This window comes from Canis lupus, chromosome 20 (genome assembly GCF_003254725.2).
Source record: "Canis lupus dingo isolate Sandy chromosome 20, ASM325472v2, whole genome shotgun sequence".
In the NCBI taxonomy this organism is placed as follows: Eukaryota; Metazoa; Chordata; class Mammalia; order Carnivora; family Canidae; genus Canis; species Canis lupus.
This window is the reverse complement of record NC_064262.1, coordinates 7,354,014-7,381,318: the sequence shown is the minus strand read 5'-3', so window position 1 is coordinate 7,381,318 and position 27,305 is coordinate 7,354,014. Positions and strand designations below refer to the sequence as shown.

The following is a 27,305-nucleotide window of genomic DNA, read 5'->3' as shown; positions in this document are numbered from 1 at the left end:
AAATGAAGCTATGCATAACAAACTCTCAGCTTCAATAGATGTAGCTCATATTTCCAGAGTTTACAGATAAGGCGATGGTGGGAAAGAAGCATTCCAGACAAAGGCACTGCCCAGGCACAGTGCCAGAAGGGCAGACAGGCAGCTTGCACAGGACACTCCGTCTGCTGATGCCAAGAGCACTGGAAAGGAAGGTGTGCTGGCAAATGCCACAGGAAGGTGGATCCAGGTGGCAGTAGGGCTCCTCTCATCCCAACTGAGGACTTGGGCCCCCCAGACTCATTTATTAGCTCTCATCATTTTCTTATAGGACCCTTAGGATTTCCTTGATACAAGATCCTGTCATCTGCAAAGAAAGAAGTTTTATTTCTTCCTTTCAAATCTGTATACCTTTATTGCATTCTCATGCCTAATTGCTGGGCTGTCTTTAAATCCTTTTATTTTTTGACTAGGTGAGAACCAGGCCTGGCTGGGGTCAGAGGGAGGGACAGACTACCCTTTGGAGAGCTGGCCAGATATAACCATGTGAGTGCCAGGGCAGATCTCTCAAGCACCACTGTGACATGCACTCCCAGGCTAGTGAGCAGAGGGGAGAACACTGGGAAATGCTTTTCTGTAGCACTCATAGCTGGAGCATATTTCTAGAGCTTTCAGTAACTGTTTATTGAGCAGCTCCCTGGTTCTTGGGAGGACACAGAGATGACTCAGACTTAAATTTGGCGCCTACGGTCTAATGAAAAAGTCTGCTTAGTAATTACGGAATTACAACCCAACTTGACAGGGGTTATAAGAGAGGTCTCTACAAAGTTCAGAAAAACCCTGAAGAAGGAAGCCAATGAACCCTTCTCATGGAATTGAGAAAGACTTAAAGGAAGTGACATCAGAGCTCGTTGTAAAGAATTAATTGAATGTGTTCCTTTCCTCAGACTGAGAGAGAAGGACCAGGGATCCCAGATGGAACAGTGTTTGCAAATGTAGGGGTTTGTGAGAGCCAGGCCTTTGGAGGCAAAGTGGAGCCCCACAAGAGGAGGCTACATGGGAAATTGGACCCAGATGGAAAAGGCTCTTGTGTGAGGTCAAAGATTCTAACATGCCACTAACCACTGCCTGGCCCTTTCTCCTGGTTTCCCGAGTAGAATCTGTTTTTGAATGCTTGTCTCTTGGGCTTCTGTGGTGCTGATTGGAGTAATGGGAAAATAAGAGAAATCAATGGGAAGATGAAGTAGATTTATGTAACAAATGTAAGGTACCACTCAATAGGTCAGAAAGATCAGAGTGTAGATGGGAGAAAGAACACAAGTGGGGACCAATGCAAGCTACAGTTTTTGAGGGGAGAAGGGGAATTCAATGGCAAACAGCTGACATAGAAAGTGACACAATAGGGTAGTAGATGGGGGAAGAGGTGCTTTAGTATTGATTGATTGATTGATTGATTGATTGCCTCTTTAGGAGTCTTCAGTAAAGGTTTAAGTCATTTTCTGTTTTCTTCCTGGATGTTGGACTTAAATTTCTTCTGATTGTAGTACCATGGTTAGACTGGACACAAGACAGCCCAGTTTCATTTGGTTTACCCTTGTCTATGCAGCGGGGTCATCCTCTGTATCTCTTTTGTGGTCTCACAGCCATAGCAAGCCATTAGAGTTTCTGTAGGAAAAAGAGGCGATTGGATGGATATGTGGTTTTCAGAAAGATTATCTGGCTTCTGCATGTGGGATGGGCTGAGGGGACCCAGATCAGAATCAGGATGACCAATTCGGAAGCTGTTGAACAGTTGAGCAGAGATATTATCAAAGTCTGAACCAGAATAGCAGTGACACAAAGGGTCATTATCTCTGCTTCTCAGTAATCTGTGGTACAGATCTTAAAGCAGCTCTAAGTATGAGAGGACAGCAATTGGAAAGGAAATTCTCTTTAAGTGTGAAGCAATTTAGAGCTTAATCATATCCTAAGGTCTTAGATTTACTTTATGTAAATATACACCCAGAAAGCAGTTTATTTAAGTAGAGTAGGGTTTCACCTGTGAGACTCAACTGACTCTGCCACCTGTGAGACTCACCTGTCACTTCTGCAGTGCTTGGAGAGATCTAGACTGGACCACTTTTTGGTGTGTAGACTCACTGATACCCTCCAGGAACTTTCTGTCGGGAATTTATGGAGTCTGTCCTTCCATTTGCCAAAGGAAGCAGCTAGAAGTAAAATTTGCTGTCTGTCCATGGAGAGATGGTTGCTGTTGGTACTGGCCAATTAACCAGCAGGACAGAAAGTTCTTGGGCAAACAAGGACACAGACCCAGCTTTCCCAAAGGCACATTAGAATAGGGGGAGAAGTGGGAGTCTTGCTCATGTTTCCATCTCCAGCAGCGTGGCCTAGCATAACACCTGCTACTGCATTCTTGCTTAATTAATAGTTCCTGAATATATTAATGAATTAGCATAACATGAAACCCTGAAAATGGTCATGTTGGGTCAGGACAGTGATGTGTTAAAAGAATTCATCCATTCACTCATTCATCATTATTGAGCTCCTCCTACCATTTAGCTTTGGGTTAAGCAATGGTTCACAGTCTTGGCTGTGTTTGGAAAGTTTTCAAAAATCCTGATACACCAAACGAAGAAAATCAGGATCTTGTCTGAGGGTGGGAGCAGGATATTTGCTTTTTTTTTTTAAAAAAAAAACTCCTCATGGGATTCTAATGTGTAGCCATGGTTAATAACCTCTGAACTAGGTACCAGAATAATAGGTCACTATCATATTGTCCCTGCCCTTGTAAGGGTCAAAGTCTAAGTGAAAGATCCCTAATGTGTTCATTCATTCATTCATTCATTCATTCATTCATTAGAACGCAGAGCATTAAATGCCTTAATAGAGATATGGGGGATGCCTACATGGCTCCATCAGTTGAGGATCTGACTCTTGGTTTTAGCTTAGGTCATGATCTCAGCATTATAATTTCAAGCCCCACATCAGATTCTGTGCTCAGCAGTGGAGAGAGGGGAGAGTCTGCTTAAGATTCTCTCTCTCCCTCTCCTCTGCCCCTCCTGTCCCCCACCACCCCCACTCACACATGTGTGCATGCTGCCTCTCAGATAAATCTTTAAAAAAAGATACAAATATGGAAAAAATACTGTGGGAACCCAGAGGAAGAAACGACTTAGATGTGGCAATAGGGTATAGGAAAGCTTCAAAGAGGAAGGAACTTCTAAGATGAGTTTTGTATGATAAATAGAGATTCAGAGGTGCCTGGTTGGCTCAGTCAGAAGAACATGCAACTCTTCATCTTGGGGTCATGAGTTTGAGCCCCACATTGATATAGATGACATAAATAAATAAACAAACTAACTTTTTTAAAAAAGAAGTTCATCATCCTCCTTCCTTCTTTCCCTCCCTCCCTTCCTTCTAGCCTTCCTCCCTTCTTCCTCTTTTCTTCCCATATTCTTTTTAAAGATTGATTGGTTGATTGATTGATTGATATTAAATAGCATGCATGAGCAGGGAGAGTGGCAGAAGGAGAGGGAGAAAGAGAGAGAGAGAGAAGCAGACTTTCCACAACCCTGAGATCATGATCTGAGCCAAAATCAAGAGTTGGATGCTCAACTGACTGAGCCACCCAGGTACTCCGCTTTCCATCTTATCAACCTTTATCAACCATCCCCCTCTTTCTCCTTCTCATCCTTCTCACCTGGTTGTTGCAGGGCAGCCTATCAAATAAGCCCAGAAGGAGAAAATAGTATGCAAAAATGAGGCCCCCACTCTGAAGGAACCTCCTCTCCCAGGAGGAGGAAATAACATGTGCAGATCCCAAGGCTGAAAGAACCTGAAGTGTCTGGGGACTGTGGCTTCATTTTTACTGGAGTATAGTGGATCAGACATGAGGGAAATATCATGCCAGTCGTCAAAAGAGTTTGAACTTTTACTAAAGGCATTTGGGAGCAAAACGATCCTGTGATGAGATTTAAAACAATGCTTATCACATTTTAGGTGGTACCTGATATGACTATAAATTGTACACAGTCATGACATTGATTAATATTGACTCACACTGGTTTTTGATTCTTTTGGTTACCTGCAAGAGAGTCTCAATTTAGCGCTGGTAGATCTTTAGTACCCACATTATAAGTACTCATGTTTTGTTTGTTTTTTTAATGAAAAGCAAAATATCTGGCTAGAATTTAATCATCTTGTTTTGTTTTCATCCTGTTTATTCTTATGGAAAGCTTCTATAGACGACAAAAAAATAGGTGACTGGATTTTCATATGTGATAGTAAAATAAACTTAAGCTTAAAAAAAGTAGGTCTTATATATATATATATATATATATATATATACACATATATATATATAATATGTATAAAAAGGAAATAATGGTATAAGATATGCATAGACCCAGCAAAGATTGCAAAGATTACAATGGGAGTAGGTAAGTAACTGATGTAGAGATCCAATTAATTAATTTTTCATTTTATGGGTCATGCTTTTTGTGTCAAGTCTATGAACTCTTTGTTTAGCCCTGGACCCTGAAGATTTTCTCTAAGGAGTTTTTCTACAAGTTTTATAGTTTTATTTTTTAAGAGCTTTTATTTATTTGAGGAAGAGAGAGATAGAGGAGAGAGACAGAGAGAGATCCTGAGCAGGGGGGAAGGGCACAGGGAGAAGCAGACTCCCCACTGAGCAGGGAGCCAAGGCAAGGATCAATACCAGGACCCCGGGATCATGATCTGAGCTGAAGGCAGACACCTAACCGACTGAGTCACCCAGGTGCCCATTCTTTGTTTTACATTTAAGTCTGTGAACTATTTTTGAGTTAATTTTCTTATGAAGTATGAGGTTCTGAGTGAGGTTCAGTTTTTTGCCTATCGATGTCTAACTGTCTAGCACCACCTTTTGAAAACACCCTTTCCCCAGTTAAACTGATTTTGCACCTGTGTCAAAAGTCTCTTGGGCTTATTTGTGCAGGTCTGTTTCTTGATTCTCTATTCCATTCCATTGGTCTGTGTCTACCCTTCTACTGTCTTGATTACTGTAGCTATATAATAAGTCTTGAAATCAAGTAGCCTAATTTCTCCCATTTTATTCTTCTTTTCAAAAATCATTTTAGCTATTCTAGTTCCTTTGTATTTCCATATATATTTTAGAATGGTGTCATCCATATCTATAAGACACTTGGCTGAGATTTGGATAGGGATTGCATTAAATCCATACATCAGTTTAGGAAGAGTTGACACATTAATATGCTGAATCTTCTAATCCATAAACACTGTGTATCTCATTTATTTAAATATTTTATTTCTTTCATCAGCATTTTGTAGTTTTCAGCATATAAGCCTTGTACAAATTCTTCTTCTGAGAATGTCTTGATTTCCCTTCATTTCCTAAGGATATTTTCACCAAGTATGAGATTCTGGGTTGACAGTTCTTTTCCTATGGCCTCTGAAAATAATTGTGTCACTTTCTTCTCATCTCTATATTTTCTGATGCGAAATCTACTGTCTTTCTCATTATAGTGAGGTGTTTTCTCTAGCTACTTTCAAGATTGTTTTCTTTGGAAAGCCAAATTTTTAAAAATTTTAAATTATTACGTATCCTGGTGTGGGTTTTGAGAGGAGGTCATCCTGTTTGAGGTTCACTCAGCTTCTTGATGAAGGTTTATGTCTCTTACTAAATTTAGAAGTTTTCTTCAAGTACCTCTTCATCCTTACCCTCTTTCTTGTCAACTTCCAGCACTAAGCCTACATGATGTTAAGTCTTTTGTTATATAGATCACTCCACAGATCTCTGGGACTCTGTCCTTCCCCCACTCCCATTCCAGAACTTCCTTCAGATGTTCAGATTGGGTAATTTCTGTTGTCCTCACTTCTGGTTCACTGATTGTTTCCTCTCTTGGTGTTGATCCCAACCATTGAGTTTTTGTTTCAGTTATCAAATTTTTTTGTTCTAAAATTTCCGTTTGGTTCTTCTTTTTTTTCTTCTGTTTCTTTGTCCGGAGTTTCTATTTTTTTTTTTTTCATTTGTCTCAAGCATGTTTCCATTTGCGTATTGAAGCATTTTTATGATGGTTACTTTAAAGTGTTTTTTGGGTCATCCTAGCATCCCTGTCATCTTGGCATTGGTATCTATTGATTGCTTTTAAAAATTCTGTATGAATTCTTCCCAGCTTTTCATATGAGAAATTATTTTCAACTGAAATGTGGGTGTTTTAGGTCGGCATTTGAGACTCTGGATAAAAGTCTTCTGTTTTATCTGTGTTCATGAGACACTGCTCTGGCAGGGGAAGCAAGAGGTGGTGGGATGAGGGTGCTCTTCCTCATTACTTGGAGGTGGGGGTAGAAGTCCAGGTTCCTTGTTCAGCTTCTTTGACACCTGAAGAGGGAGGGTCTTCATTACTCATGAGCAAGGACAAGTTCTAGCTCCCTACCAAGCCTCCAGGAATAACTCCCTGACTAGGAGGGGTAGAGGTGCCTCTCCTTACTGTTCTCCATGTGCCCTCCACTGACTTCGGGTGGGGGAGGGTAAAGGGGGAAGAGGGTGCAGGTTTATCTCCACCTGATGAGGATGAAAGTCCCTATTAGGGACTGTAGGGACACCACCCCAGTAGGAGGGTCAGTCACCTTGTAGCCTGACAACGATGGATATCTTGGCTCCACTTGGCTCCTCTGCTGGCCAGGATGGGAACAGGGCTCTAGTATTTTTTTTTTTTTTCTCTAGTATTTTCTGTGGAGTTAGGCTGAAAGTAGACTAGTTTTAGTCTAGAAGTTTTCTATTTTGCTAGGCTGTTCCTGGTCCTTTGGCTAGACACAACAGACTTTTGTTGGGGCTTTTTCTTTTTTTTCTTTTTTCTTTCTTTCCTTTTTTTTTTTTTTTTTTTTTTTTTTTTTTGGTCTATGACCATTGGTGTTTCTGAGCTGCCAACCTTCATAACTCAAAGTTTCAGATATATATGGCCAAACAAAAACCCAGGGAATTCATCACTGTGTCATTCTTTGGGTCCTGGGATTCCTAGCTGATCTGCCTTTGCCTCTCCATCTTTTAGATTTGTCTCATATTAGCTTTAAATATAATGTTCAAGGTTTTTTTTAATTGTGTTTAGCAGAAAAATAGGAAAAAATACCTGTACTCTATCTTCCCTGAAACAGATGTCTCAGTATGTTTTAAAAGGTCTCCAGGTAGCCAAGGTTGAGAACCACTGGAATAGGCCATAAGTTCCATGAGCACTGGGGTTGTATCTGTGAAAGCCTATCACAACATCTGTGCCCGATGCCTCAATAAGGAGTTTTTGAATGGATGGATTGGTGGAAGGAAGGGAGGATGGTTGAATGGACGGATGGATGGGTGGGTGGATGAATGGGTGGGTAAATGAGTGCATATGAGAATGGAATGAGCAGCCAGACTGATTCACTCTCACCTGTGCTCCACTTTGCACAAACCTCGGCCTAGAGACAAGCCTGGCCCCAGCACCCGTAGGGTGCTTGGCCAGCAGGTGGCACTGAGGAGCCCCAGGTGAGGTGCTGGGACGGCCCAGCTGCGCAGTCAGGCAGGGGGTCACTTGACTGAAAGAGACAGACATTAAAGAAACTCCCAATTACCTAGGAACTCTCTCTTGCAAACATCTCATCTGCCTCTCCTTTTTCTTCTATCAGCTCTTTTATTTACTTCAATATCATAAATCATTCTTTTTTTTTCCTCAAGAAGAAAACAGCCTGGATAACTTTGGTCTTTGAAATGCCTTTCTCAAGGCTTAATCTCTGGGGATTTGGAACAAAAATAAAGCATTATTCATTGTGTCCTGAAATGATACGTGTATGCAGGCTGGGCCTGGTGTTGTGTACAGTGTCCTTGTCTAATGTTAGCACGGATGTTCATAGTTCTAATGCCATGAAATCTTTATTTTAAGCATATGTTACAGCTCTCTCTCTCTTACTATACTGAAAAGGTAAGTGGGTTAGGGCAGGTGGGTGTCACTTGGGCCATTAAGGGACTTGTTTTTCAGTCATCTTTGGATCTTAGTGTGGGGTACCAAGCCCTATAAACTCCAGAAGCCTGTTTTTTAAATTAAAATGGAAGCAAAAAATGATTCCTTTATCCTAAGGTCATCAGCACTGTGAGGATTCAATAAAGCAACATGGAAACCATCCTAGCCCAATGCTAGTATATAGGAAACCTTGGAAATACTACTTTTCTTCTCCTTCGTTGCTTTTCAATGTCAGAGGGTAAGAGAGGATGGAGCTGGACTTTTTATATTTCTTTTGTTTGCCATAATAAAGGGATAATTACCCTTCAGCTTCCCCTTCCTGGCCTAATTTCAAAATCCCAGCCTGTCATACTAGGGATGGAGCATGGGAGAGCAGACAAACAAGTCCAAATTATAAAGTGAGAGAAAATCATGGAGGCACAAGAAGAAAGAGTTGATATAGCTAAATCATGTCCACACTTGGGCTTCTAAGAATTAAGAAGTTATGTGTAACATCTCTCTGTGCCCTCTCTACAAGAAACTGTAAGATACATTTTATCTAAACTTAGTTCCAACTAAAGTTGTCTTTCTGCTAAGAGACTATTTTACTTTCATTCAAAGGACAATAGAATCTTGTAATTGATCCTGTTTTTCTTCTTTGCTCTGGCTCCTGGGAAGCTCAGAGTCAGAATTGTGGCCCAATTCTGGTGGCTCTTTAGGATCTAACCTGAGTTTCATCCTTATTTGGCTAACACTCCTTTATTTCCCTTTAAAAAATCCTAGTGCCTGGTAAGTATTTTAGGGAGTAATAGTAGTATACCCAAATAGGTTTTTAAAACAGACAGAGGTCTGGAAATCTAGACAGCCTCTTGCTTGTACCACTGAATTTTTTTTAATCAACTTTTTTGAGGTATAATTTATATACCATGAAATTCACCCATTCTGAGTAAATCATACAATTAAATTATTGTTAGTAAATGTCCACAATTGTATAATCATCAGAATTCAATTTTAGGACATTGCCATCACTCCTGAAGACTCCTTCCTGTTTCCACCCCCCCAGTCTCAGACAACCACTAATCTACTTTCTGTCTCTCTGGGTCTCCTATGCTAGACTTTTCCTGTAAGTGGAATCATACAGTGTGCTGCCTTTTGTGTCTAGCTTCTTTTACTTGCATGATGTTTTTCTAGTTTTTCCATGCAATAGCATGCGTCAGCACTTTGGGTTTTTTTTATTGACAAATAATATTCCATTGCATGGACATATCATATTTTGATTATCCATTCGCCAGTTGATAAATATCAGAGTTGTTTCCACTTTCTGGCTATTATTAATAATACTAGAAACATTCACATGCAAATTTTTGTGCTGACAAATATCTTCAGTTCTCTTGAGTAGATATCTAGGTATGGAATCATTGGTTATTATGGTAACTGTATTTAACTGAGGAACTACCAGACTTTTCAACAGTGGCTGCGTCATTTTACATTCTACCAGTAGTGAATGAAGATCCTAATTTCTTGACATTCTCATCAATGCTTATTATTGTCTGTCTTTTAAAAGTATAGTCATCCAGTGGATGCAAAGTGGTATCTCATTGTGGTTTTGATTTGCATTTTCCTGATGACTAATGCTGTTGAGCATCTTTTCATGAGGTTCTGAGTCATTCCTATACCTTCTTTGATGAAACATCTATTCAGATCCTTTGCCCATTTTTAAATTGGGTTATTTGTCTTATTACTATTGAGTTGGAAAAGTTCTTTATATATTCTGGATACATCAGACATATGATCCAGCATATACAGGAGGTACAAATATATTCTCCCATTCTGTAGCTTCTTACTTTCTTAGTGGTGCCATTTGAAACACAAGAGTTTTAAATTTTGACAAAATCCAACTTGGCAATTTTCCCCTTTAATGGGCTATGCCTTTAGTGTTGTATCTGAGAAATCGTTGTCTGACTCAAGATCTCAAAGATTTTCTCCTATTATTTCTTCTGATAGGTTTAAGAGGTTTAGCTGTTACACTTAGGACTATTGTCAATTTTGAGTTAATTTTTGTGTATGGTGTAAGGGGATGAATGCCATGACTCTTGTGCTGGAATAACTAATCTCTCCATATGCAAAGATGAATCTAGACATAGCCCTTCTGGGTCAGATGATATCCTCTAGCCCAATCACGTGACTAGAGATCAGGTTTATTTGGTAAAAATTTGGCTGCCAGGGCCCACCCGTAGCTGGATGATGGTTCTCAGGGAAGGAAGCTTATGAGCTGTGGAAATACCCCAAGAGGAGTCTATTCCAGGGTCATTGTCTTATATTCAGCACTCCAGATTCTCTATGAACTAGCTTGACATTTCCAGCTTGGGGACAACAGGTCAGATCCTCAAATTTTGTTTTTGCTTGACCTGTGTTCAAGAAAACAATTGAATAATTGATGTTTTAAAACAAAAAGATTTCATGTAAAAATTCAGCTTTTATGCTTCATTTTAAAAATAGGCAGATCTGAGCCTGCAGTAGTTGGTGGCGTCTGAGCAAGAGCTGTCCTCTTTAGACAGAATATACTCTACAGGTTGCCCCAGGCCCCACCACTCCCTATTTTTATTAAATTCCCCTCCCTGACTCTGTAGACATTTGAATGTGTACCTCCACCCCCAGAACAATCTTCAGGACCTTTCTCTGCCCACAAGGTCATCTACCTCTTGTATCTTACCCAGAGGCTAACACTTAACCCACCACTGCCCTAGACTCAAAGTCAGGCATGTTCCTGCAGTACGGGGTTCATAATGGGATTTTGCTATTTGCAGTCTGCTCTCTGTACTACGACCAGTGGCACTGATAAGCCTAGGTGTTTTATGGAAATTATGCCTTGGTAAGACTCAATTAGAATATGTAGTACTTGGGGTACTTTTATGCATGGCACTTCTCTCTCAGAGTTAAAGCAAAGAAACTAATGTTCAGACTTGATGAAAATAAGCTGCCAAGGCAAATGGTTCTCAGAGGGGAGAGCAGTTTGGAATGAGGAGTGGTGGGTGAGGCAATTTAGAATGTATCAAGAAAGGAATCCCAAATTCTTACTTTTCACTAAAGAAAATAAACAATGGGGCAGCCCCGGGTGGCTCAGCGGTTTAGCGCCACCTTCAGCCCAGGGCCTGATCCTGGAGACTCAGGATCGAGTCCCATGTCAGGCTCCCTACATGGAGCCTGCTTCTCCCTCTGCCTGTGTCTCTGCCCTTCTCTCTCTCTCTGTGTCTCTCATGAATAAATAAATAAAATCTTTTTAAAAAAAGAAAATAAAATAAACGATGTGCTAAGAATATGGAAGACCTTTCTTTAAAAAATTTTTTTCCCGATGGAATAAATCTATTTTATTTTATTTTTAAAAATGGATGCTGTTCCTATTTTTCCCCTTTATAAAACTAGGATGCTCTCAGTGTTGATATCTTGGGAAATGCCAAAGATAATAAACATCACTCACTACCCAGAGAAAACCACTGTTAATATAATGTAACAGAGACTCACCTTTGTGTAAACCTGATAATGGAATTGACATAATCCTGGTGAAACAATGTGCGTTGTAAATTTAACTTCATCATAAGCATTTTTGATATTACTAATGGCCCTGCATAAATGTGATTATCAATGACTGCATGATATTCTATTCTGTAGCTATCCCATAATATATTTAGTTCCCAGATGTTAGATTTCTTTCCTTCTATTGCCTATCATAAATGATGTTGCTGGAGGCATCCTTGTGCATAAATCTGTATTCATGTTTTTGATTCCCATGAGAGAAATTTCCAAAATAAAGTTTCCAGGAAAAAGAAGTTACTGATATTCATCAATAGCATAAATCTTACCTCCAAGTTTTGTTCGTTTAGACATCCTCGTGAAAAATAGGCAATTAGATCCTTCTCCATGCATCTCCTGCTGCTCTTCATTCGTGTCTTGCTTTTTCAGACCCCATCCAACAAGCTTCTGTTCTGCATCCCTCGTGTGCCAGCCTGGTGCCAGCATGGGAGAATGGCAGTGAATGAAAACGTGTGGGCTCTGTCATGAAGGAGGGTGTGTCCCTTGATGCTCATGCGTGTCTCATGTCAGAAACAGAAATAGTGGACACTTTCCATGTCCCAGAGGTGGTCCCTTTTTAGGTAGGGAGAATCAGCTAAAGAAAGAATGATAAGCTAGGTGATGTCAAGGGGAGTGTTAGAAACATTGTGGGGACTTAGATGCTTCAAGGCAAATGGTGCTCCCTTTGGGACAAACAACACAAGCAAAAGCAGAGAGGTGTAAAGAGCTTTCTTATCCCTTGTCCCCTGATGCCTTCCTGGGCTCATCGTTCCAACGATTCCCTCCCAATTCCTTGAATTCAGCTCTGTACTTTTATTCTTTCTTTTCTTCATCCTTAAATTCCTTTTCCTTCCTCCTGGTGAACTTCTACTCATCCTTTGAAGCCCAGCTCACACATCACTCCTTCTCCAGTGTTCTTCCTGACATCTATATTCCACCTTGAGAGAGGCTGTTCCTCTCTCCTCTGTCCTGTCATCTGCTTTGATCTTACCTCAGTCATCATATTTGTCCCAGTTACATTCTAGAAGTTTTCATTTTTTGATGCTATTCACTTACCTTTTGTCTTTCTTCTCATGTTAACTGGAAAACCCCTTGAAGTCAGGGATCTGGTTTGGCTGTGTGTGATAGAAAACCTAAGTTATCCCAGAGGTAGAGAGTCCTGACTGAGTTGGAAGCTCTGCAGTCACCAAAGACCTCAGCTCTGTCCAAATTGCTGCTTCACTGTTGTCATTATGTGGCTCTTCCTCATGGTCCCAAGAAGGCTGCTTAAGCCATATTCATCCTATTGCCATTCCAGCCAGCTGGAAGAATGAAAGGCCAAAGAAAAGAACACATTCTCCATTTAAGGTTGCTTTCTGGAAGTTGCAAGCTACATTTCCATTTCTGTTTCATTGGAACTTAGTCACATGGTCATACCCAGCTACAAAGGAGCCTGGAAAATGTAGTCTCTATTCCAGGCAGCCATGTACTCAGAAAAAATAGAAGTCTATTCCCAAATAGAGGAGAACTGATACTGGAAGACTATGAGCAGTTTCTGCCACAGTGAAAAACAAGGAAGTTGGGATGATTCCCCTGAGCCAGACTGGGCCAGCTGTGGGATCGTTGTGTTATTCACCCAGAAATGGAAGAAAACAGCTACTATTAATTGACCACTTCCTATATGTCAGGCACTGTATGAGGTGCTTCTGCCCCATTTGAGAGGTGAGGAAACCTAAGACTTGGCAGAGTGAAATATCTTGCCCAGCTAAATAGGGCAGAAATAGGATCAAAGCAGAGGTTAACTGGTTTGCAAAGCTTGGGTTTTTAACCATTGCCCAATTCCTCCATCCAAGTGAGCTCGAGCTTTCTGTGGATCAGCATTGCTGAAATAGGATGGAAAGCAGGGAATATGAGGCCACTGGGTGCCTTCTTTAAAGTGTAGCATCTCTTCAAACCCACCAGTTCTTCTTGCCTCCCCTTCCTATCACAGAGATCCCTGCCTATTGGTCTCTTTTATCCAAAATCAACATCTGCAAGTTTTGTTTAGGTAAATAATTGCCCCTGAGAAAGAAGGAGTATTTCTAATTTGGAATCAGATCCAGGCCACCTCTTCTTGCATACCTCCCATGATGGGGAGCTTATTATCTATCAAGGCAATTCATTGAATTGTTAGATAACATCTATTTTTAGAAAGTCCTTTTTTACCTTGAGCAGTAAGCTATATTCTTTGGCAGTTCATGGTGTTTATTCTTCAATTAGACCAGTAGTTCTCAACTAAGGATTATTTTGCCTCCCAGTGGATCTCTGACAATGTCAAAGAGATATTTTTGGTTGTCATGACCAAGAAGAGGGTGAGGATACTATGGCATCTAGTGAGCAGAGGCCAGGGATACTGCTAAACATCCAACAATACAGGACAATCCTTCACAACAAGGAAATATCCAGCTCAAAATGTCAATAGAACAAAACCTGAGAAACAGTTAGATAGACTGAAGTTTGAACCTGGACTTCACCAGTCTCTTCCTAGCTGTGTGACCCTAGCTGTGTGACCCTGCATCGGTTGCTTCACCCCTCTGAGCCTGACCTGACCATTTCCTCATCTCTATCTTGAGGATCATCACAAGACCTCTCTATGGGCTTGTGGTAGCCATTTAATAACTGATATCTGAAAGGGCTTGACTCCTTACTGTCATAGCTGCTCCAGTCAGCATTCCCAGGATGTGGAAGATACACTGACTACCTCTGTTTACTTGCTGGCACATGGACCTGATTGGATTAGACTGTTTGTAATCACTCTGGAAAAAGTCCTGCTGCAGCTAATAGTTTTGGAATGGAGCCATTGCCTTAATTCAAAAATGATGGCTTGCTTATGCACATGAGCCTCTTAGAGGAATGGGGTTCATTTCTGCTTGTCACCCAGTCCTCATTACCTGGGGATTAGCAGAGCTTTCCTACCCCACTGCCTCAACTGACCCTCCCAACAGCCCAGGGAGGGAGGTAATGATGTTTTCCCTACTTTTCAGTTGAGGAAATTGGAGTCATGGCTGTTTACCCAAGCTCCACACAGTCCACCAAGTGACAGAGCCTGGGGGGGAACTCTCTTCTTCCATCACTTGCTTCTCTAGGGACACAGAGCTATAAAGAGTCTACAGGTGCCCACCATTCTTCTCCAACTGGCCTGTCCAAAGTGCCTCTTCTAGCTTCCATTCTCTCAGAGCACACTATCGCTTGCATCATCTCTGTAGGCTTGGCTTTGATCCCAGAGAGGGTACCTCAGAACCCAACAGAGTCTGGGCAGCCCAAAGGGAGCATGACCTCCTGTGTAGAATGAGGTGCAGTGAGGATCCATGTCCCCAAATAATTCCTACGCTCAACTTGATATTCCTTTGGCACTTATAGAGAGAAAACCATTCAACCATCTATTTTTCAAAATGCAGATCCCTGAGGCAGGGGAAATCATCTTACATTAGTTACCTCATGGGGTAGGACATGTTCAGGGATTGTGTAAGAGCACCAAAGACAAGGAATGGCATATGGGCCTGTGACCCTGGCAGTCACACAGGCTATGTGCTCAAGAGGCCTCCTGTCTTGGTTTCATATTCTGCTGTTGCCATCTTGAAATTCTCTTTTTTTAACTTATATTTTTTAAGGATTTTATTTATTTACTCATTAGAGACACAGAGAGAGAGGCAGAGATGTAGGCAGAGGGAGAAGCAGGCTCCCTGCAGGGAGCCCGATGTGATACTCGATCCTGGGACTGCAGGATCACACCCTGAGCCAAAGGCAGATATTCAACTGCTGAGCCATCAGGTGTCCTCATCTTGAAATTCTAAATAATTGTTTAATTTTTAATTCTGCCCTGGGCCCTACAAATTACATAGCCAGTCCTGAGTTGGACATGAAGTTAATATTGATATGGCTGCTCCTGTTGACTTTTTGGGCACCCACTTTTCAGGGATCCCTTGGGCTTCCCCTTCCTTCCCTGACACCCCATCCTCCACCTCGCATTCCTCAGGGGAGCCAGGTGCCAAGATTGGTCTGCATACAGCAGGTGGTTGCTGCAGTTGCCTTTCCAGGAATCCTGAATTCCATAGCATCAGAAGACAAAAGTGGATTCTCTTGTTCTAGAGCAGATCACTGAGCTGAAATGAACCTTTCACCAGGAAATACCTGTTGAATGAGTAAGTTCTGAGCTGAGGTGCTTCATAGCACCCTGCCTCTCACTCACTTACTCATCCACTTAACAAATATGTATTGATCTTTTGCTTTTATGTTTATGCAAAATAACATGTCCAAGCTACAAAGGAGAACATGTGATAAAGAATCAAGCTTACAGTGATAGGTGAGGATAAACATATATATGCTACATTAATTTTCCCCAAGATTTTACTATGAAAATGTTTGATAAAATAGAAAATTTGGAAACATCTCCAAATGTTTAGGTAGGGTAAACACCTCTATATCTATCACTTGGGTTATAAATTAATATTTTGTTCTTTCTGTTTTATTATATGTCTGTTCCTTTATCCCTTCTTCTAATCAACTATCCATCCAACTTGTTTTTTTCATTTCAAAGTAAGGTGCAGACTCAATAGATTCTCACCCCTAAACGCTTAATATCCAATGGTAATTTTTAGTTCAGTGATCTCAGTTCAATCATAACAACCTTTTTTTTTAGCCAAAAGGAAAAAATCAGTGTTTTTTATATAAAAATATCATTTTCTGTCAAATTATTGAATGACAAATAGTATGTGCACGGTGAAAAGAAATTCTCATTTCCCCTCTGTGTGCAATGAGACAAAAGAGAAATGAGAGAAGAGAATTTTCCTCAAGTCAAAAAGGAAAATAGAGAAACGAGACACATCTATAGCAGAGAGAGTGGTTGGAGCTACCTTGGGAATACCAAGGCTATGGGAGTGTCTGGAGGAACTGCTTCCTGTTTCCTTCCAACCAAAATCGAAAATAAAATTGAGATGAACTTCCTTAGCCTCTTTCCTCCTTCTTGAGGTGGCTGCAATCTATTCCAAGGGATGTGAGCTTGGTCAGGGCTGAAGGTGAAGCTGCAAGGTCCTGGTTTGGGATGTGGAGGTGGAGAAAGAGAGAGGCTGAAGCTGTAGATTTGGAAGCTGTTATCTTCACAGAGCTGATGGCTGGGGCGGATGGGGGTGAGTGGGGAAAGCTCTCAGGCAGACATCAGAGAGTGACAGGAGCAGAGAGCAGGACTGGGTCACAAGAGCAGAAGGTGATGCTGTTCAGAGGAGGCACACTCAGAGAAGCTGGAGGGTTGCCCTGATGGACAGTTTGGAGCTGGAGGAGAATATGGAAAAATGCCTAAAGCAGACTCTAAATAGGATAACTGGAAAAGCCTTGAGAGATCACCTGTGCCACCTTTCACGTTTGACCCGTGAGGAAATAAAGACTGAGAGGTCACTCAAAATATCAGTGGCAGAGCTGGGGCAAAATCAATGCTACCCACGTGGTGCTTTTCCAGCAGAGTAACTCAAGGGTTCCTCTTACAAGGAACAAATAAATGTATTAGGGCCTTGCTTTTTATCATTAAAAAATCATTCAAATTTAGCTTTTTTCTCAAGAATTTATCTGGGTTTGTCTTAATGTGAAAGTAGTTTGTTTTTGCTAAATTATTGAGAGAGATTTGCACTCAGGGCTTCTCAGTTTTCTTCAAACTGTATCACTTTTTGATGAATATCAAAATCTCACAGCCTCTTCCAGAAATTTTAAGACCTACTTCTACCTCTCACCCCAGTTGAGGATCACCAATAACAGGATACAATGTGTTTTCAGTACAGCCTTATTAGCAAGGAAGGTTTTGTTACATATTACTTTGTATGGTTTATATAACGAAAAAAATTTCAAACACAAAAGCAAAATAAATTTAAAAAGGTAAAATATGCTTTCTTAAACCACATAACTCTTCTCATTTGAGAACCATTAGTCTAAAGAGGTGCTAGTTTTATTTCCTGCTTTTTGTACCATTGTTATCTCCCCCATATCAGTTACAGATGCTTTTAGCTACAAGTGAACACTCCCACAACAGTGACTTAAGCAAAGAAGACATTTCATTATTTCCCACTAAAAACCAATATTAAGGAAGGAGATTCCAGGGTTGGTTTAGCACCTTAGTGATAACAGGACTCTGAGTTGGTGTTTCAGTGGTTTTCTTAGCATTTCCCTGCTGTCCCCAAGATGACTGCCATAGCCCCAAGCATCACCTCCTGTCAGGAAGAAGGGGACAAGGAGAAGTAACACTTTTCCTGCTTTTGATCATTTGTCAGAGAGGAAGAACTTTCTAGAACCCTGGCTCTGCCATGAGACTTCCGTATCTACTTTCTTTGCCACAGTCATGAGGCCTAGATCAGCCACTCCTAGATCAGCCACTGGCTAAGAACTAGAATGCCATGTCCAGCTAAGACCAGCCATAATGCAGCCCACCTTCCCAGAACACATGCAACATAGGACTTAAACTTTGCCTTGCTTTTGCCCAACTCCCTCACTAGAATGTAAACTCCATGAGGGCAGAGATTTTTGTTTTGTTCACTTCTGTATTCTCAATGTCCAGAAAAATGTCAGGAATTCACTGACTAGTCATTGAATAAGTGAAGAAATGAATGACTAAGGGAGAAGGTGATCTAGATTATAGGTAACCAGCAGTATCTATTACCCCCAACAGCATGCAACCCCAATTAGATCAACTTGATGGTACCAAGTGACTCTACTGATCTCCAAGGCTCTGATCTTAATCTCTGTGTCTCTCTTTCCAGGGAGGGAACCACAGCTGGAGGCTGCTCTTGTGCCAATGAACCTTCCCAATTCTTCCTGCATCTTCGAAGACAAGATGTGTGAGGGGAACAAGACCACCATAGCCAACCCCAAACTGATGCCCCTTGTGGTGTTCCTGAGTGCCATCTCCTTGGTCACAGTGGGACTCAACCTGCTGGTCCTGTATGCTGTGCGGAGCGAGCGAAAGCTACACACCGTGGGGAACCTGTACATTGTCAGCCTCTCTGTGGCAGACCTGATCGTGGGAGCTGTTGTCATGCCCATGAACATCCTTTACCTCCTCATGTCCAGGTGGTCCCTAGGCCAGCCTCTCTGCCTATTTTGGCTTTCTATGGACTATGTGGCCAGTACAGCATCCATTTTCAGTGTCTTCATCTTGTGCATTGATCGTTACCGCTCTGTCCGGCAGCCCCTCAGATACCTGAAGTATCGTACCAAGACCCGAGCATCAGCCACCATCTTGGGGGCCTGGTTTCTCTCCTTCTTGTGGATTATTCCCATTCTGGGATGGCATCACTTTATGTCACAGACCTCAGGACACCGGGAAGACAAGTGTGAGACAGACTTCTATGATGTCACCTGGTTCAAGATCATGACTGCCATCATCAACTTCTATCTGCCCACCTTGCTCATGCTCTGGTTCTATGCCAGGATCTACAAGGCTGTACGGCAGCACTGTCAGCACCGAGAACTCATCAATGGATCCCTCCCTTCCTTCTCTGAACCTAAGCTGAAGCCAGAGAACCCCAAGGCAGGGGCCAAGAAACCAGGGAAGGAGTCTCCTTGGGAATTTCTGAAAAGGAAGTCAAAAGATGCCAGTGGTGAGCCTGTCTTGAAGCCACCATCCCAAGATTCAGAGGAGATGAAATCCCCAAGTGTCTTCCGTCAAGAGGAGGACAGAGAGGTGGACAAACTCCAGTGCTTTCCACTTAACATTGTGCAGGTGCAGACTGAGGCAGAGGGGAGTGTCAGGAGTTACGTAGCTATCAACCAGAGCCAGAGCATGCTTGAGATGGATGAACAGGGTCTGAACATGCGTGGGGCCAATGAGACATCAGAGGATCAGATCCTAGGTGATAGCCAGTCTTTCTCTCGGACAGACTCAGACACCCCCACAGAGTCAGGATCAGGGAAAGGGAAACCTAGAAGTGAGTCTAGCACAGGCCTGGATTATATCAAGTTCACTTGGAAGAGGCTCCGCTCACATTCAAGACAATATGTGTCTGGGTTACACATGAACCGAGAACGAAAGGCTGCCAAACAATTGGGTTTTATTATGGCGGCCTTCATCCTTTGCTGGATTCCTTACTTCATCTTCTTCATGGTCATTGCTTTCTGCAAGAGCTGTTGCAATGAGCGTGTGCACATGTTCACCATCTGGCTGGGCTATATCAACTCCACGCTGAACCCCCTCATTTATCCCTTATGCAATGAAAACTTCAAGAAGACATTCAAGAAAATTCTGCACATTCGCTCCTAAGGGAGGCGACCAGGGGTTGCAACCAAAGTGACACTTAGGATGGTCCCGAAGAAAACAGAGGATGAAGGCCTGTGAGTTGCCAGGCACCTGGGCTTTCTGGAGTCAGAAGAATAGTCTTAAAGACTAGGTAACTTAGAAAGTTCTTAGGCACCATTGACAGAACAGCAGATGGCAGTGGTCAACAGAGAGAGCAGGATGTATCCAAGACAATCGGATCTGGATGAGTTCTCCTGCTCCTCAGGAAATGTGAGAGCCTCAGACTCTCAATGTAATTCAAGCTTGCAGACTGGAATTAATTGGAAACTGAAGGGACACATGGAGAGAGTTTTACTGCAGAATTAGATGGAATTCTCAAGCCTTCCTGGAATGGAGTTATAGGACTGTGCAGAGACCTTACATATGCGGATAGATGCTGTCCCTTTCCAGGGGTCACCTTGATAGGCATTGACAGCTATTCCATCGTGACTGTCACTTCTCAGAACACCTGTCCTCTGAGGCTCTTCTACAGTTTTCTCCAGAACCAGTGTCTGAACCACGTTGGAAATTCTACCTTATTGTTTCTCATTCCTACATATCTTAGAGTTGGTAGGACACTATGCAGCTTGATTGTTTTCAATCCCACATTCCTTTTGACTATTAACAAAATAGTGATAAAAGCTACCCTCAAAAGAAAGAGAAAAAGGGTGCTTTTTAATGGTTGCACAATAAAAAGCAAACAAAAAATGGGAATGGGGAGAAGAAAGCCATATTTCTTGAAGGCTGGGTCATGTTTATCTCATTTAAGCTCCATGACACCTCACCGCAGGAGGACGGTATTACTAGGGGAGCAGATTGAGGGACATAGCTAGTTATGTGAGGGAGCTAGAATGAAAATCCAGTGGGGTAGTGGGGCTGCGGCTCGTTGTAACACATTTCCTCCAAAAGGCAAAAATGTGTCCTGTTAAGTATACAACACACGCATGCACACACACACACTATTCCTGAGAGTGGTGGCAATTCTCAAAAGGATGTGTTGAGAGAAGGAACAGCTGACATAGAATATGCCTGAGGCTGCAGAAGGTGATACTTTGAAGGAACAGTTGCATTTTTATCTGTGAGTTCTGCTGTGTTTGTTGAAGAAGTCATCATGTTCTTTTATAGTTACAGTTCTTCAGTAAAAACTAGCAAAGTCATGGAAACATACAGTTTTCCTTGGGGTTTATATCTCAATCTGGTTGTGATTTATATTTTAAAACTTAATGGCAAGCTGTCATATATGTAGCAAAATGGAGTGCGTGTACAAGCTGGTATTTTGTGTCTTGTGTTCCTATTTGCATGATCTGTTACAATGACAGATTTTTACCTACCTAAAATATATTTGAAACTATACTGTTATGACTTTGATTTATTTAATTCTGCCTTTCTGAGTCTCTTGGACTGAAAAGATGTATTGAAACGTACTGTCAAATATTATGAGATCTAATACAGCGTTTCTCTTTGGTTTCTGGTCACATTCGTAAATGTCTTTAGAAAAGAACTTACTTTTTATAACAAGCTTCACTCTGCTTGACATCTCCCAAAGCTCTGCTTGCTCCAAACTTAGGAGAGCCAAAGAGACCTTTATCCTGGTTTTAAAAGCTGCAGCCAGTCTGCTCCCAGGTCAAAAAAGGTTTCTCAAGTGCCCATTATTTATGTTGATGTATGGTAGAGGCAACTAGTGAAGAGAAGTGTTTATGAGCTCTCACTTTGGGCTGAAGAGACTTAGGAATTTGAGCCTGACAAGAACAAGAAACAGTAATTATAAATGGTCAGAGCATAGGAAAACAAGACCCATGCATTATTGAATACAATATTTATGGTGTGTGCAGAGTGTCTGGTACACAGTGGGGACTCATATGTATTTTTTTCATATGTAGTTTTAAAAATACTGATCTTACTATGTGCGAGGCCCCATGCTTTGCCACCATGATCTAATTTAACCTATATGCCAATCTCATGAGGGAAATTTCTGTGTTTTTACAACTAGGCATATTGAGGCACAGAGAGAAATTGAGGAATGGGAAGGCAGACAGAAAAAGAGAAGTAGAAAGTGGCAGACAGAAAGAGCATAAACCGAGTGGCATAATACTAATACACACAAGAAAAATCTACATTCAAGAACATATTCTGCATCAATGTATTCAGAAGTTAAATATATTCAAAAGAAGAATAAACCATCCTTAGCTCTTGATAAATAGAAATTCCTTCAAACGATTCTCTAAAGACCACATGAAAACCAGTCAACAACTGCATCACATAAATCTTTAAAAGCTTGTGAAACTACTCCATATAATAGAAATTGCTATAGATCTTAGAAGTTGGTAATGTTAATAAAGTGTTCATTCAGAAAATCCATTAGTCTTCAGATTGGCCGTTTGATAGATTGGTCATTTGGCAACTTGGCTGGCAGACAATTGCTGATGTCTCTTTTGAAAATGGGCCTTCCAAAGGTAGACTTAAGTCCTAACACAGGGTAAAAAGGATGTTGAGGCTCTTTGGCTGAGATGCATTCTAAGTTCTGTAGAGAAATAATGCTGTTAAGATCCAATTTGCCAATATGTCATTCCACAGTTTCTTGAGCTTTCAAAGCCTAGGCTACGCAGCATATGGTTCCCATTGTGGGGAGCAGGTGCTCTCCTCAACTGAGCTGCAAGTCAAATGATGAAGGTGGATAGATCTGAATCACTGTTTCCTTGAATAAGTGTCATGGGCCTCATTGCCTTGCTGTGTCTGAGAATATTCTCTGCCTTTTTAAGGGTCCTGGTCTTGCATCTTTCATGATGCTCCATCATCTTGGTGCCCCAAGGCATGAACATCAGTTCAAAAGTCCAAAGCTTAGAGTGAAGAATCATCCTGTGTCTACCTCTACTGCAATTTACTCTGAACAGGTTGGGGTGGGGTGGGGTGGGGGCAGATGGCACACGTAGTACAAACATGATTGGAAGACCAACAGTTCCCAGAGAGGTGGAATCATTGTGAGCTGGGCAGAAACTCCAAAAAGGTGTTCACTGTAAGTATCTTGAAGTCCAGCAGAGGGAACAAGCTTATAAAGTACAAACATCAACCTATGCTCATATATGCCTTCACTCTATTGAGTGAAGCCTAAATATGGGTGGGTGTCATCCTACTGGGGTTTTTGAAAGTCAATTTTGTTGCATTGCACCAAAATTAAAATTAAAATGCACCCATTTAAAATGTAGAGGTCAATGAGTTTTGACAGATGTACAGACCCATGTCATCCCCATCTCAATCAAGATACAGAACATTTCCATCATCCCAAAAAATTCTTCATGTCCCTCTGTGCCCCAGACAACTACTGATCTGACTTCTAATCACTATGGATTAGTTGTGCTGATTGTAGAACCTTGCATAAATGGAATTATATGTAATTTTTTTGTCCATTTGTCAAAGATTTACCCACATTTCAACTGGGTTTATGATCATCATCATTATCATTGAAGTATAGCTGACATACGATGTTATATTAGTTTCAAGTGTACCATATGTTATTTGACAGTTCTGATTGAACTGGATCATCTGGATGATTACTGAATGCTCACACAGTAAATGTAGTCACCATACAACGTGATTATAACATTAATGACTATATTCTCTATGCTGTACTTTTCATTTCCATGATTTACTTATTTTGCAATTGGAATTTTGTACTTCTTAATCCCTTTCACCTATTTTGTCCACACCCCACCCTCCTCCTTCTGGCAACCACCAGTTTGTCTCTGTATTTATGAATCTGTTTCTGTTTTGTTTGCTTATTTGGTTTGTTTTTTAGAATACATATATAAGTGAAATAATATAGTATTTGTCTTTCTCTGACTTATTTTACTTAGCAAAATAGGTTTTTCCTAGGTCTTTTCATGTTGTTGCAAATAGCAAGATTTCCTTTTTTTTTTTTTACAGCTGAGTAATCTTCCAGTGTGTGTGTGAGTGTGTGTGTATGTATTATATCTTCCTTATTCTTTCATCTATCAGTGGACATTTTGGCTGCTTTTATATATTGGCTATTGTTAATAATGTTGCAATAAACATAGGGGTATATACATTTTTTCAAATTAGTGTTTTTGTTTTCTTTGAGTAAATGTCCAATGGTGGAATTACTGGATTAAATTTATTTTTATTTTTAATTTTTTGAGGAACTGCCATACTGTTCTCCACAGTGGTTGCACCAATTTATATTCCCACCAATGGTGCACAAGTGTTCCCTTTTCTCCAGGTCTTCACCAACACTTGTTATTTGTTTTTTTGTTGTTGTTGTTGTTTTCTTGATACTAGGCATTCTGATTGGTGTGAGAGGATATCTCACCATGGTTTTGATTTGCATTTCCCTCTCTCTCTCTCTCTCTTTTTTTTTAAAGATTTTATTTGTGCATGAGAGACAGAGAGAGAGGCAGAGACACTGGCAGAGGGAGAAGCAGGATCCCTGTGGGGAACACTGATGTGGGACTTGATCCCAGGACCCTGGGATCAGGACCTGAGCCAAAGGCAGATGCTCAACCACTGAACCACCCAGGTGCCCTGCATTTCCCTCATGATTAGTTGATGTTGAGCATGTTTCCATGCATCTGTTGGCCTTCTGTATGTCTTTGGAGAAATGTCTATTCAGGTTCTCTGCCCATTTTTAATTGGATTATTATTATTTGTGCATGCATGCATGTGTGTGTGTGTGTGTTGAATTGTGTAAGTTCTTTATCTGTTTTGTATATTAACTCCTTATCAGATATATGATTTGCAAATGACTTCTTCCATTCACTAGGTTGCCTTTTGTTTTGTTGGTGGTTTACTTTGCTGGGCAAAAACTTTTTTAAGATTTTATTTATTTATTTATGAGAGACAGAGAGAGAGAGAGAGAGGCAGAGACACAGGTAGAGGGAGAAGCAGGCTCCATGCAGAGAGCCCGATATGGGACTTGATCCCAGGACTCTGGGATCATGCCCTGAGCCATAGGCAGACGTTCAACCGCCGAGCCACTCAGGTGTCCCAAAAGTTTTTTATTTTGGTGTAATAATAGTTTATTTTTGCTTTTGTTTCCCTTACCTGAGGAGACATTTCCTTAAATTCATTGCTAAGGCCAATGTCCAAGATATTACTGCCTATGTTTTAAGAATTTTATGGTTTCAGGTCTCATATTTAGGTTTTTAATTCAATTTGGGTTTATTTTTGTGTTTGGTGTAAGAAAGTGCTCCAGTTTAATTCTTTTGCATGTAGCTGTCCAGTTTCCCCAGCAGCATTTATTGAAGAGACTGTATTATCCCCATGGTATATTCTTGCTTCCTTTGCCATAGATTAATTGACCATATAAACATGAGTTTATTTTTGGGCTCTCTATCCTGTTCCATTGATCTATGTATTTTTTGTGTGTGTGCCAGTCCCATACTGTTTTTATTATTACAGCTTTGTAATATATCTTGAAGTCTGAGATTATGATACTTCCAGCTTTGCTCTTCTTTTTCAAAATCCACTTTGGCTATTTGGAGTCTTTTGTGGTTCCATACAAATTTTAGAAGCATTTTTTCTAGTTCTAAGAAAAATGCTATTGATATGTCAATTAAAATTGCATTGAATCTGTAGATTGCTCTGGGAAGTATGGACATTTTAACAGTATTAATTCTTCCAATCCATGACCATGGAACATCTTTCCATTTGTGTCATCTTCCATTTTTCATCAATGTCTTAGAGTTTTCAAAATATAGGTCTTTCACCTCATTGGTTACATTTATTCCTAGGTAATCTTTTTGGTGCATCAACTTTTGAAGACAGAGAAAGAATTACACAAGCAAAGGAAGTGTGAGGGTATTGATGGGGGGGGGAGATTTATAGAATATGCTTAAAATATCAGAATTAGTTTGGTGTGACCCAAGTATGCAGTCTGAGGGGGCCATGGCAGGAGAGGAGCCTGCAATAAGGAAAGAATTTATAATAGTGAATTTTACCTGGTCCCTGTGCTCTTTAAAAAAAACAAAAAAATCCTTTTTCAACACGCTTTCTCTACTCTTTTGTGCTCTAGAAAGGGTTTACTGCAAATAAATATCCATTCCTGTATGACTTAAACTAAGACTCGTGGATACCTTCCTTGTGACAAAGCAAGACAGTCCTTCTGAATTGGTATTCTTTGCCTTATAAATGTTTAGCTGAACTACTTGTATCTGCTGATCAATCGAAACAAAATGCGTTGTTAACCAACTTTAGTTAAGCTTTGCCCATACCTTCCAGGCTCCTTATTTTTGACATACTCTCCACCTGAGTCACAACCCCTCCAGAAAATAGACTGACCTTAAGGTAAAACATTCTCTGATCTACTACTATCCAACCAAGCCACCCTTTCCTCCTACTCTCTCATACCCAGCTTTTTCTACCCTTTTTCACTCTTCCCTATTAAGGAAAAATTCTTTTTGCCTAACCCTTCAGACACTTGAAGATCTTTTAGTCAGAGGGGTCTCCCTATTACAAGAGGCCCTTCCCTCCCCTTATCCTTCCCCTTGCAATAATCCTTTCAAATAAAGTATCTCCTTACTAAGTCTGGATTTGTTTTCTTATTTGACAGAGTCAAACAGGCTTCCATTAGAATCCTATCCCCAAAGCTCTGTAACCTTCAACAAGCCACTTAACTTTTCCTAGTCTCTGTTCCTTTATGTGTAAAATGGGGACAATATGACACCTATGTTTCAGGAAATTTGTGGTGATTAGAAAATGTGAAATCCTGAAAACATGGGAGATAATAGTAGTCATTGCTCTTGTTAGGAGTCTATTGAGCTACATCAGAGTCACTTTCATTCCTTATGAATGAATGGCCTTATATGTCACATTAAGTTTATACTCACTATTGTGTCTTCAATACCTGACCAATGCTTGGCATATGGTATATGCGTGATAAATAATTTGGAATGAGTAACTTTATCCCATCGACAGCAGGGAGCTATGGGAATATTGCCTAGTTTAGAAAGAAGAGGTTAAGGGGCACCTGGATGGCTCAGTGGTTGAGCCTCTGCCTTCTGCCGAGGTCGTGATCCCAGGGTCCTGGGATCGAATTTTGCATCTGGTTCCCCAAGGGAGCTTGCTTCTCCCTCTGCCCGTGTCTCTGCCTCTCACTGTGTCTCTCATGAATAAATACATAAATAAATCTTAAAAAAAAAAAAAAAAAGAGAACAGGTTAATCACTGACAATCTTCATGAGCTTTTACCTATTAAAATTCTCGTCTGTCTCCACACCTCCTCCTTAATGACGCCTGGGATATGTCCGATGCTGTCTGTCCTGGAAAATGGAAATGATCCTAATTCCTCTACACATTCCCACCGCTGATAAACCGGCTCATCACACCTAGCTCAGCTCTCCCTGGAGCCCCTCGCCCACCTCCTGACCTCCTGACCTCCTGACGCTCCGCCTTCCGTGCAACTCAAGCTCCTCCCACTCAGCCGGGTGTAGGGGCTCGTTTACCAGGTCGGGTCCCCGCCTCCGTGTGCGCACGCGCACCACTGGCCGGGGGGGGGGGGGGCGGGGCCAC

General features: G+C 41.1%; 1 protein-coding gene and 1 long non-coding RNA gene across 8 annotated transcripts in view; one reads left to right on the top strand and one right to left on the bottom strand.

Moving 5' to 3' along the window:
* Window positions 1-21,236, top strand: part of HRH1 (histamine receptor H1) — a 75,187-nt gene extending 53,951 nt beyond the window's left edge. For all 4 annotated transcript variants that reach the window (XM_025449749.3, XM_025449742.3, XM_035702663.2 and 1 more), the window contains one exon: window positions 18,272-21,236. In XM_025449749.3, coding sequence (XP_025305534.1) covers window positions 18,307-19,770 — 1,464 coding nt within the window. In that variant the 5' untranslated portion in view covers window positions 18,272-18,306 and the 3' untranslated portion in view covers window positions 19,771-21,236. The remainder of the gene's footprint in view (window positions 1-18,271) is intronic.
* On the bottom strand, window positions 50-27,263 carry LOC112661670 (uncharacterized). 4 transcript variants are annotated; one of them, XR_003137886.3, is made up of 5 exons: window positions 27,163-27,263; window positions 26,985-27,055; window positions 12,570-12,814; window positions 11,804-11,947; window positions 6,912-10,351 (listed from the first exon to the last, which is right to left on the bottom strand). It is a non-coding gene; the product is annotated as an uncharacterized LOC112661670 (long non-coding RNA). The 4 variants fall into 4 exon arrangements; XR_003137883.3 differs by having other exon boundaries at window positions 27,171-27,261; XR_003137885.3 differs by lacking the exons at window positions 6,912-10,351; window positions 27,163-27,263 and adding an exon at window positions 50-1,641 and having other exon boundaries at window positions 26,985-27,156.
* Window positions 27,264-27,305: the final 42 nt, after the last annotated feature.